The sequence below is a fragment of the Eptesicus fuscus genome, chromosome 6 (genome assembly GCF_027574615.1).
Source record: "Eptesicus fuscus isolate TK198812 chromosome 6, DD_ASM_mEF_20220401, whole genome shotgun sequence".
Lineage (NCBI taxonomy): Eukaryota > Metazoa > Chordata > Mammalia > Chiroptera > Vespertilionidae > Eptesicus > Eptesicus fuscus.
The window spans coordinates 40,427,261-40,439,180 of record NC_072478.1 but is presented as its reverse complement, the minus strand read 5'-3'; the positions used below and the strand labels follow the sequence as shown (position 1 = coordinate 40,439,180).

General features: G+C 38.6%; 1 protein-coding gene across 1 annotated transcript in view; it reads left to right on the top strand.

Annotated features, from left to right (window-relative positions):
• Nucleotides 1-1,360: 1,360 nt before the first annotated feature.
• The window catches only part of ANXA10 (annexin A10), a 43,492-nt gene continuing 32,932 nt past the window's right edge, over nt 1,361-11,920 (top strand). The window contains exons 1-3 of the mRNA XM_008144707.2: nt 1,361-1,384; nt 3,457-3,538; nt 10,305-10,399. Of these exons, the coding sequence (XP_008142929.2) occupies nt 1,361-1,384; nt 3,457-3,538; nt 10,305-10,399 (201 nt within the window). The remainder of the gene's footprint in view (nt 1,385-3,456; nt 3,539-10,304; nt 10,400-11,920) is intronic.

Sequence of the window (11,920 nt, the reverse complement as noted above, 5' to 3'; positions counted from 1 at the left end):
CACAAAATTTGTCCAAACAAGTCTTGTAACTCTAATTTTCCCAATGAAAAAAAACTGAGAAAGAACTACATAGACAAAAAGAATTTAGTAAAAGGCAGTGACAAATAGCAAAAAAAAAAATCATTTTCACATTTAATGGTATAGCTGTTCTTGCAAAAAAAAATAAATCTTAAATTCCTCTGGGATGATAGGTTAAAAAGAAAACACTTGAGGTGAAGAGAACTCAACCTAGGCATTTACATTACAATCAGCTATCCAAACTCAACAGATGTAAAAAAGAACCAAAGTCTGTTTTCCTAATAGAGTCTCACATAATGACACAGGTTAGCAAATAAGGAAGATAAAACTCCTGTGGTCTCCTAATGAATAGCTTCTAGAATTGAGGACTGGCTCAAGAGAATTCAGTTTCTACATCATCTCCAATAAACTTGATATTAGAAGTAAACTGGACTATAGTTTGTAAATGCATGCACTCCAGCAAAATAAGGTGTATACCATACTCTTATTTTAATTACATATATCTGTCCATACAGGCATTTAAGAAGAATATTTCACCCCTATGTTCTTAGCAGTGTTATTTACAATAGCTAAGACTCGGAAACAGCCCAAATGGCCATCAGCAGAGGAGTGGATAAAAAAGCTGTTAGACATGTTCACTATGGAACACTATGCAGATGTAAAATTAAGGGATCTCTTACCCTTTGGGACAGCATGGATGGACCTGGACAATTATTATGTAAAGTAAAATAAGCCAATCTGAGAAAGACAAATATCAGATGATCTCACTTATTTGTGGAATCTAATGCACAAAATGACTTGACCAACAAAATAAGACCCGAATCATGAAGGCATGGACTAGACTGACATATGGTGATGTGGGGTTGGGGGGATAAGAAGAGATAAACCAAAGAACTTATATGCATAGTCCATGGACACGGGCAAAAGAGTAGTGAAGACCTGGGGAGGGTAGTAGGGGTGGGAGGAGAGGGGTAAAGAAGGGCAGGATGGGAGACATCTGTAATACTATCAACAATAAAAAATATATTTTTTAAAAAGCATATTTTATTGACATGGTCGTACTTATAAGTATGAAAATATGGCCATATCACAATTATTATATGGTTTCCAGTCTACTTCAAATAGACAGATTCAGGTTTGTTACTATTAATCAAATAGAATTCAACCTGAATTTAATTACTAGTTTTAACTCAAGTGAACAATCTTCCAAAAACCTTTTCATAAATATCTTGGCATTGGCATATTTTTTGAAGTAGAAATTATGGTCCAGTCTTCCTCTCATTAATTAATTAGTTTTCTACCATTAGGCAATGGGCACAGGAAACCTCCCTCTGCAGCTAAGATGTTATTGCTGCGGAAGAGCTCGGTAAATGCCCGAGTTCTCAGGGCCAGTAGAGCTGTTTGCTGTGGAAAGGCATTTTTCCCAATGTTTCTGGGCACGCTGAAAACAAACAAGGGGAGAGATCCCCTTCTTTAATAAATTTTGATTGATGGTTCTCGTGTGCTGAGTGTGGTCATATGGTGCCTAGTCCTGGCTGGCTCTGTCTAAAATAACAGACCGTGTGGTTTGAAAGCCTAACTTAAATGTTCTGCCATTTTATTATTGGCAAGAGACAGAATTTAAATGAAATGTCAGTCAGGTTTGTATGTTTTCCTCTGCAGCTGCAAGCTTCAGCTAAAAATTCTCTACCCTAACTACATCATCTAGATTTTTATGAATCATATAATCTAAATTCAAGCATTTCAATTTTCTTTCATATTTCAGGGCCCTGATGTATAAAAAAAAGCTGTGGTGGCAAGTAAAAAAAAAAATTAAATTAAAAAAAAAAGAAAAAACACACAATTATAGTGGAAAATAAGGACAAATAGGTAGAAATTTCTCATAAGAGCCATCATAAGTCTTTAGGTATATTTTTCCTTTAAGTACTACCTCTCTACTGAACTGTATACACACATCCTATCTAATAAAGAGTGAATATGCTAATTGACCCTCACACCATCACAAAGATGGCAGTGCCCATAGCCAATAAGGAGGGAATACGCTAATTGACTGCCCCACCCTCAAAGATGGTGGTGCCCACAGCCAATAAGGAGGGAATATGCTAATTGACTGCCCGCCCTCAAAGATGGCAGCACCCACAGCCACAAGATGGCAGCGTCCAGTCCCCTCAGCCCTGCCAAGTCAGCAGGTGCGGCAAGTCCAGGCCCGCCCCCAGGGAGGCCCAGCCACTCTGCGTGCCTGCCTCCAGAGTCCCCCAGTCCCTCAGCCCCCCAGACGTCCAGGGCCAGCCCGAGGTGCAGGCAAGCCTTGGATGTCAGCTGTCCAGCTGCCCAGGGCTGGCCCAGGGTGCAGGTAATCAGGGCCAGCCAAGGCTTGTGCTGCCGGCAGTGGCAGCAGCAGAGGGTGTGATGGGGTGTCGCCTCCCACCCCTGAGGGCTCCTGGACTATGAGAGGGGGCAGGCCAGGCTGAAGGACCGCCCCCCCTTCAGTGCATGAATTTTCATGCACCAGATCTCTAGTGAAAAATAAAGGAAAATATTTTTTCCAACTAGAAAATAAAAAGCTGTGGTGGCAAGTGTCACCTCTAATTCATATATATAACATAAAGGCCCCCTTTATGTTATATATATGAATATATATATAAAAGAGAATAGAGTTCTCTTTTCAGTTTCTATGAAATAGTATCCAATTCCTAAAATGCTTATTGTTTATTAAGAAGATATGTATTTGCCCTGGCCAGTGTGGTTCAGTTGGTTGGAACATCATCCCATACACCAAAAGGTCTCAGTGTCTATTCCTTGTGAGGGCACAAATCTGGGTTGCAGATTCTGTTGGTGGTTGGGGTGGATGTGAGAGGCAAACAATCGATGTTTCTTTCACTTCAATGTTCCCCTCTCCTCGCTCTTCCTCTCTCTAAAAATCTACAAATATATCCTCAGGTGAGCATTTTTAAAGAAAGAAGATATATATTTATTTATCACATTTTCCTATTACTGGTTCATGTATCTACATTTTCTAGATGAATAATAGATACCAAATAACAGAGATTTTTAAAATTCAACCAAATTTGCTCTCTGAAAGTAACACACAATTAACTTTTTTTTGTTTGTTTCTCAAACATTTTTTAAATTTTTCAATTATAATTTATACTCAATATTATTTTGTATTAGTGTCAGGTGTATAGCATAGTGACTAGACATTCTAATATTTACAAAAGGTTCTCTTCGGTATTTCCACACCCACCTGGCACCACATGTATTTATTATAAAATTATTGACTATATTCCTTATGCTCTACTTATAGATATATGTGTGCATCTTAGAGCAATTTAAACACGTAGAATGTACTTATGTACTTTTGTTTTCATTTATCGGAAAAAAGTTAAAATCTTTTGTGCAAATTAATGCAATCTCTTTCTCATGAACTCTTCCCAACAGGCGCAAGGAACCATCTTCCCGGCTCCCAATTTCAACCCCATCATGGATGCCCAAATGCTAGGGGGGGCGCTCCAAGGATTTGGTAAGCCTGATCATTTCTATCATCTTTTATAATAATTACTTTTTGCTTTACCTTGTTTTAAGACTGTAATATGGGTATAAATATCTGATGTCTAACAGAAGAGAAACAACATTTTTTTAAAAGCTGGGCAAAGAAATAGAATAAGAAGAAAAATAATAGACTAGGGGAATAATGGTGAAGAGGTTTGTCTCACTCAATTGCAAATCTGATCATGACATGTTTTTGCCTTAAATCCTTAAAGGTTTCATCACTAACTACTAAATGAAATCCCGAGCCCCCAAAAAACCTCATTCTGGCATAAAACATCCTTCTTTGCCCTTGTTTTCTTTCTAGCCTGTTTCTTTTGCTACTTCCACTTCCAGCTAAATCAAACTTCCTGCTATCCCCGAAATTGGAGCTGTTTTTCCACATCTCTATAAATTGGCCCAATAATCCCCCTCCCTTGAATGCTGTTTCCTTCTCCTGTTTAATTTACATCCAAATTTTCTTCCTTCAAGAATCTCCTCAAATGAGTCTTCCTCTTTGAGTCCTTCTTTGGGAACTCTAAACACGACCAGATACGCCGAACCCTGGGCACCCTAATCTCATTGTACGTGTCCCTTTTATCTCCCTTGGGTCCCTGAGCTCCCAGAGCTTTGAGTCTGGAGTGCAGGTGACTAATAAAATGGATGGTCAATGAATGAAATTAAAGTTTAGAAAAGGAATATATGGAGAAGGGAGGAAAGTTGTTGGGGTCTTTTAAAAAATTTATTTTTAAGATATGATATGGTGCTGTTAAACATCCATATATTTTTGTTAAGCAATAGCTATTCTAAGAAGACTTGTGGTGAGCATGAAGATAAACACTGGCAACATTAAAGAAAATCCTTGCATAAAACATGCACAGCCTTTCATAAGAAAGCAATCTCTTAACTTTAAAGACAAGGTCACCTTCATGAGAACTGGATTCACTTTGTGTTTTATTCACTAGCAGAACCCCTTAGGAAAATAATAAAGGACTTTAAATGTGTTCTCTAAAGTCGATTGAGGAGTTTGCAATGCTGTCATGCCTTTTAAAATATCAACAGTCACTAGAAAAAATAAAGAGATAACAAAAAGTTATGGATTAACTTTTTATTTAGGAGAGTACTTTTTGCTTTAAAACTGTAGATCAGAGCAATCTATTCATCGAATAAAATTTTCTTTGCTCCAGTTTCAATTTTCCTGCCACTGTAATTTTAGGGACATAATATGGATTCATTGTGACCACTGCCATTTTTTTTTGTTTGTGAGTGTTTTAGGCTGAAGAAATTGAGGAGGTTTTGGTTTTAATTGCAATGTCCACTCAAGCAAGCCAGAGGACAGACACAGCTCAAAACGCTTTAAAAGTTTATCTGTTCTAATGACCCTGGCAAAGTGCAGCTATAAAAGACAACTACTGATGTCTTCCTTAGTAGCTGTGCTATTTTGTCCAGGTTTATTAGGATATAAATGACAAAAAAGATCTGACATATAACATATATACATTTAAGGTGCACAACGTGATGATCTGAAACACTTATAAATTGCAAAATAACTTACAGAGTAAAGGTTAACACATCCTTCACCTCACATAATTACCATTTTTGCTGCTGTTATGGTGAGACATCTAGATTTACTCTCTTAGCAACTCCCAAGTATGCAACACAGCATTGTTAACTAAAGTCACCTTCTGTACATTAGATCCCCATAACTCATTCTTCCATTTCCCCCACCTCCAGCACCTGATGTTCAGCTTTTTTAGATTCTATGTACAAGTGATATTATATAGTATTTGTCTTACTCTGACTTGTTTCACTTAGCATAATGGTGTCAAGATACATCCAGGTTGTGCAAATGGCAGGATTTTCTTATTTTTTATGACTGCATAATACCTCACTGTGTGTGTGTGTGTATATATACTTATGTATATACTAGAGGCCCGACGCACAAAATTTATGCAAGGGGCTCTGAGGGCCAAGACAGCAGCCCCGGTTGCCACCCCGGTCCTCGCAGCAATAGCCCTGGCTTCATCCGGAAGGTCTTCAGGGAGGACGTCTGGTCTAATTAGCATATTATGCTTTTATTATTATAGATTACATTTTCTTTATCCATTCATCTATTTATGAACTAGTAACCCCATGCATGAAATTCATGCACATTAAAAGGGAATTAATTAGAGGAAATATTTTAATATTGCTATTTGCCCTTTCTCTATAATAGAAGTATCAGAGATGAAAGAAAATTAGTAAAATGTATATGAAAATCTTCCTCCTGTCAGAGTCTGGGGTGCGCCAGGGGAAACCAGAGTCAAGTCCCCGCACACCCACGTGCGCCTTGAAATCACATAACACCCACACCCGGCCAGCCACACCCCCATTGGGCTAGATCCAGACCCAGCCGGCTCCACCCCCATTAAGCCCCTCTGGGTGGGGGGGCGTGGCCTGAGGTCCCCTGGTCCAGGCCTGGGGGCGCGCCTTGAGGTACCCTAGCCTGGGCTAGGGGAGATGGCCTAAGGACCCCCGTCAAGCCCTGCCGGGCAGGGGCGTAACCTCAGGTCCCCGGCCTGGTGCCAGGGCAGGGTGCGCGACTTGAGGTCCCCTGGCCCGGGCCATGGTGGGGGACATGCCTTGAGGTCCCCCGTCAAGCCCTGTGGGCGGGGGCACAGCTTCAGGTCCCATGGCGCGGTGCCTGAGCGTGGGACACAGCCTCAGGACTCCCAGCCCAGTGCTGGGGCCAGGGGTGTGGCCTGAGGTCCCCTAGCCTGGCACTGGAGCAGGGAGTGTGGCCTGAGGTCCCCTGGCCAGGCACCGGGTCAGGAGGCATGGCCTGAGGTCCCCCAGCCTGGTGCCAGGGAGGGGGGCACAGCCTGAGGTCCCCTGTCAAACCCCACCAGGTGGGGTGGGGGTGCAGCCTCAGGTACCCTTCCCTGGCCCAGTGTCAACCAGCCTCAGGTCCCTGCTGATTGCTCGTTAAGGCTCGTTATGGGAACTTGGCCTCCACTGTGGGCGCAGCCATCTTGTATTACAGAATTTCTGCCTCTGCTGTGGGTGCAGCCATCTTGTATTACAGAATTTCTGCCTCTGCTGTGGGTGCAGCCATTTTGTTATGGCGTGACGGTCAGTTTACATATTCCCTCTTTATTAGATATGATACCTAAGTGATTTTCATATCTTGGCTAATGTGAATATTGCTACAATGAACATGGGAGTGCAACATCTCTACAGTGTAGCGATTTATATTTATTTGGATAAAAACCCAGAAGCAGGATTGCTATATCATTTAGTAGTTCTCATTTTAATTTTAAAGAAACCTTTATACTGTTTTCCATAGTGGCTGTACCAATTTACATTCCCACCAAAAGTACACAAGGATTCCCTTTTCACATCTCTCATCTTTTTTATAATAGCTATTCTAACAAGTGTGAGATGATATCTTGTGCTTTCAATTTGCATTTTCCTAATTGATTTTGAGCACATTTTCATGTATTTGTTGACCATTTGTGTGTCTTCTTTGGGAAAATGTCTATTCAGGTTCTTTGCCTATTTTAAATCTAATTATTTGGTTTTTGCTATTGAATTATATGAGAGCTTTATATTTATTTTAGGTACTAACTCATTAGATATGTGATTTGCAAATATTTCCTTCCAGTCTGTAGGCTACTTTTTCACTATGTTGATTATTGAAATAGAAAAAAAAAAGAGAAAACTTATTAATCTGTACATGAGGCTGTCCAGAATATGCTAAAGTAATATGCATGCTAGAAAGTTATGGAAAAGCAAATAAATTTGTGAATTCATGAGATGATAACTGATAATAATAATAGTAAACAGGGTAATGCTCAGCTTTCTTTTGAAAGTAGTGCTGGCTGGCTTGCATCTTTTTTCAAAAGATGATACTGCATAAAAACTGTTAAACTTTCAATGAGGCAAGCCCTCTGCAGATCAGGAAGCTGCAGAATACCTCCTTAAGGTATTCTTTAAAAATGCCTTCTAAGTTTTATACAGGAGGAGTGTATGTGGAAGAGAGGATTTCTGATGCTGATTGGGCTGTTTTACAAGGACATTGATGAACAAGCATATACATAATGTAATTGGCATTTCTGCTAACAAAAAATGCTGTGACCATAAGGTCATAGAAACCTAACCCGATATTTTTTCCAGGAGCAACAATTCAGCATTTACTAATTTGATGTTCATCATGACATTGTAGAAAACTACCACAAAAAATAGGAACCAACTCCACATCATAAAAGTCTATAACTTGCTATGGTTCATTGTGCCAGGCTTTTCTGCTGAAAATAAAAATTATTTAGAAATTCTTGTCCTAATGCAATAAGGCAAGAAAGAGAAAAACATAAGATTATAAAGAAGAAATCATTATTATTTACAGAGAATATTTTATGTATCTCTCTCCCAAAATCCAAGGTAACCAACTAAAAAGTTATTAAAAATTATGAGTTGAATGATTTTCCTGAATATAAGCTAAACATAAAATTCAATAACATTTCTTTATTTAAGTAATGATGTGTTAAGAAACAAAATAAAAATAACTTTAAATGTCGATAGAAAGGCAAAAATAAATAATTTTAACAAAAGTAAGTTTGTCATTTATAAAAATTATACAAATCTTTACTAAATCTTTTAGGAAAAACAAACAAATAAATAATTCAGCAGATATATCTTGTTAGTGACAGAAAGACAACTCTTCTGAATTGATTTCAGAGTATAAAATATAAAGTTATTTTAATTAAATTTTAATAAAATTCTCCTGAAATATATCTGGAAGAATAAATGAGCAAGAATTGATATGAACACGTTGAAAAATAAAGAGTAATTCAGAGATGTAGGTTGTGTATAATCTCAACAGAACAACAACAACAAAAAGCACAATTAATAATTACATAAATGGGCCCTAGCTGGTTTGGCTCAGTGGATAGAGCATCGGCCTGGGGACTGAAGGGTCCCAGGTTCGATTCTGGTTAAGGGCGCATTCCCGGGTTGCAGGCTCGATCCCCAATAGGGAGCGTGCAGGAGGTAGCCTATCAATGATTCTCTCTCAGCATTGCTGTTTCTCTCTCTCTCTCTTTCTCTCTGTCTCTCTCTCTTCCTCTCTGAAATCAATAAAAATATATTTTGATAGTAAAAATAACAATGGATAGAATTGAAAATTCTTCTATTTATTATTTTTAAATATGTTAACTTTGGAATGCCCATTCTATATCTAACAAACACCTCTGGAACTACTTAAGGTCCTCTGAGTCCAGGACTTTAACCAGAAAGCCTGTGGTCCCTTGTTGCTCTATGCCTCTTCACTGGAGGCTGCCTTTTCCCCCACAAATTATAAAGTACAGTCTTTGAAGCCGATTCTATGCCTCCCTCCCTCCGTTTTTCAGCCTTCAGACCTTTTCTCTCCTCCACAGAAAACCCCCTGCTCTTCCTTTTGTTTCTCATCTGCACAGTCAGGACCTGACCAACCGCTTTCCCCTGAGCCTGATGCTATCCAGGATGGCTTTCGTTTCCAAAAAGATGATCTACTTAACATCCCAGGCTTTCAATTCATTCTTTTTCTCATCTCCATTAAATATCTCCTTTGGTCAAAGAAAATTTGTACCACAAAGAATTAAACAGGCAAGGAAGACTTTATTCAATTCTATTGCAGTAGGGATCAAGATTTTTTTCAATTGAGTCAAGAGATTGAACTCAAGTCCTTCCAAACAAAACACAGGAGAGTTTTTAAGCCTGGGGTGAGCTGTGGAAAAAGCACTGGAGGACAATGGGATTTGGGAGCATTTGGTCAGTGTGATTGGGGCATTGGTATTTGTTAATTGGTACTTATGGAAGTTAGGTTTCTACCTTGGAAGAGATGGGGAGATAGTGACTCTATTGTTTTTAATGATTATGTTTTAAAGGAATGGCTCCCATGTCCTTGAGGAAGGCATTTATGGGCTATAAAACTGGGAAGTGGTTGGGAGAAGATTTACATATTAAAAAGATAAATAAATAATTTACAATTGCATGTTTTCCAAATTAAATGCTCTCAGAAAATGGAGATCAAGGGCCCATGGTCAGGAAGAAACCTATCTAAATTTTAGTCGAGCTGAGGAAAATATAAAGGCCTTCTTGATCACTTTCCCATGACTATAATTACAGCTAAATTTATCTAACCTAGTTGTGCATGTGGGTGTGATGTCAGTTCAATAAGCTGATATACAAGGGCTAGAGGCCTTCAGAGCCCAGAAACAGAGTCTCTATTAGGAGAAAACATGGTCCCTGTAAATCATGAGAGTTTCACACCATCTCTTAGGAGGGTGCACACCCCTTGTACTTGTATAATTTCCTTCTCTATTTCTCTTTCTTCTATTGGAGGTTCTTTTTGTCTTAACGTATTTGTGTCTTAATGTATGTTCATTATAAGTCATATCTCTCCAACTGTAACACAAGAAAGGTATTGTTCCCATGTAGGCAAGCCTTTTTTGGGTGGGGCAGGAAAGGTGGTTGAAGAAAGACTATATTTTCACTTCCCTGTATTTTTCACTGGATTTTTTAAAATGGACAATCTGTAGTAATAGTGCCAAAATAAGAGCTAGGAAGAACCTTGGCTTCATCAAGTGTTTCTCTGGGATCTCTCATTTTAGTTAAAATTGCTCACTGCTTTAAAGCACCCATCAGGGATAAAGCTTGCACATTGGTTTTAATCCTTAGGTAATAGATTCTTATTAACTCCAGAGTAGTGACTTGACTAAAGTTCAATTATGATTCTTTTCAAGGCTGTGACAAAGACATGCTGATCAGCATTCTGACTCAACGCTGCAACTCTCAGAGGCTGATGATTGCAGAGGCATACCAGAACATGTATGGTCGGGTAAGGTCTCTTCATCTTGACCGATGTACCTTTAGAGCAAACACCTGAGAGAACAGGCACTGTTCTTCTTTTCAGTCTCACAGATAAGAAAAATTTCAGATGGCACTGTGCATCCGAAACAATTCCTATGTCTAGCATGCTTCCAGGAATACAAGAGAGATACATCATCAAATGGATCTATGTGTGAGCTATGTTCATACTCACAGTGACTCCACTAGCCTTTTCTCAAAATTCCTTCAGCTTCAAAAAAGTGAAAGTTCTTCTAGCCTTACTGGTTGATCCAATTAGGCTGAAAAATTCACACTGGGGATACCCATGTCAAGCTTTAGGGAAGGCACAGAAAGAACTAATAATGAGCACTAGGTCAAAAAGTAAGCTCTTTTCCTTCAATTCCCCACAGGTCCTCACCTAACTCTTAACCAAAATGAATTATCTACTAGGTTTTCCTTTAACAGCATGCAGTTATAGAGAACATTAAAAAAGAATGGCAGTTAAAATAGTTTAAGGCAATAAAACTCTCCATAGTATTTTAAAGGAATCACATTCTAATTTTAAGCAAGTACCATTAAAGATTCCTTTCTTGTGTTATGCATCTAAACCACATTCAGAACAAAAACTCATCAGGCCAAACGGCCTGTAATATCAATGACTTTGTCAATTGAGCATTATCAATGAAACACTATCATAAAATCCTTCTCTATAGAGTTGTCCATATAAGTTTACCTCATCCTGAAACCTCAATCTTTGAACAACCATAATACACGAATTAAAGGACAGCCCTCTGTTTTTCAGAATGAATTAATAATCCAAAAAGCCATGACTACTAGTAAAATTAGTTGAATTAGGCCTTAGAAGGAAATGAGTTCTGTTGTTATTTTTTTAATCCAGGTCAAACCATTACTTTAACTTATGTTCCGATGACACCAGTGCTAGTTTTCTTTTGAAGGAGAATGTAAAAACTAGGAATGTTGAAGCATTAGTAATCTAATATTGTTTTAATATGCATATCGGTGCCAGAGAGGTCACTTCAGTAATTTTTTTAACCAAAAGACTTCCATATATCTTTGCTTTTTATCCATCAGGTAAATTTAGGTTAAAGCATTGCTTTATCAATCTCTACAATATTACACTACAACAGATTAACATGATTAAGAAATGAGGTACTTGGACTTCAAGAATGTAAAATCTATTAAACAATTTATACTCTAGTGGAGCACTTGCACTCTATACATAAAGTCTCAAAATTTGTTAAATACTTATTTTGCTGAATAATCTATACCATGTGTAAAAGCATGGCTACTACACTAAATCGCACTAACTGGAAGATAGGGACTCATGTTGGCTCCTTTCCCCCCGAAAGACCCTTGTCATAAAATCAGTTACAAGTCTTGTAAATTACTTTTCCTCTCACGTGTCTCTCTTTCCCTCACTTACACAGTCTTGGTTTAGGCTCTCAACATTTGAGGCCCACTCCTAGCTGGTGGCTGCTGTTCCCAGTCCCTTCCCACTCTGGTCTATCCA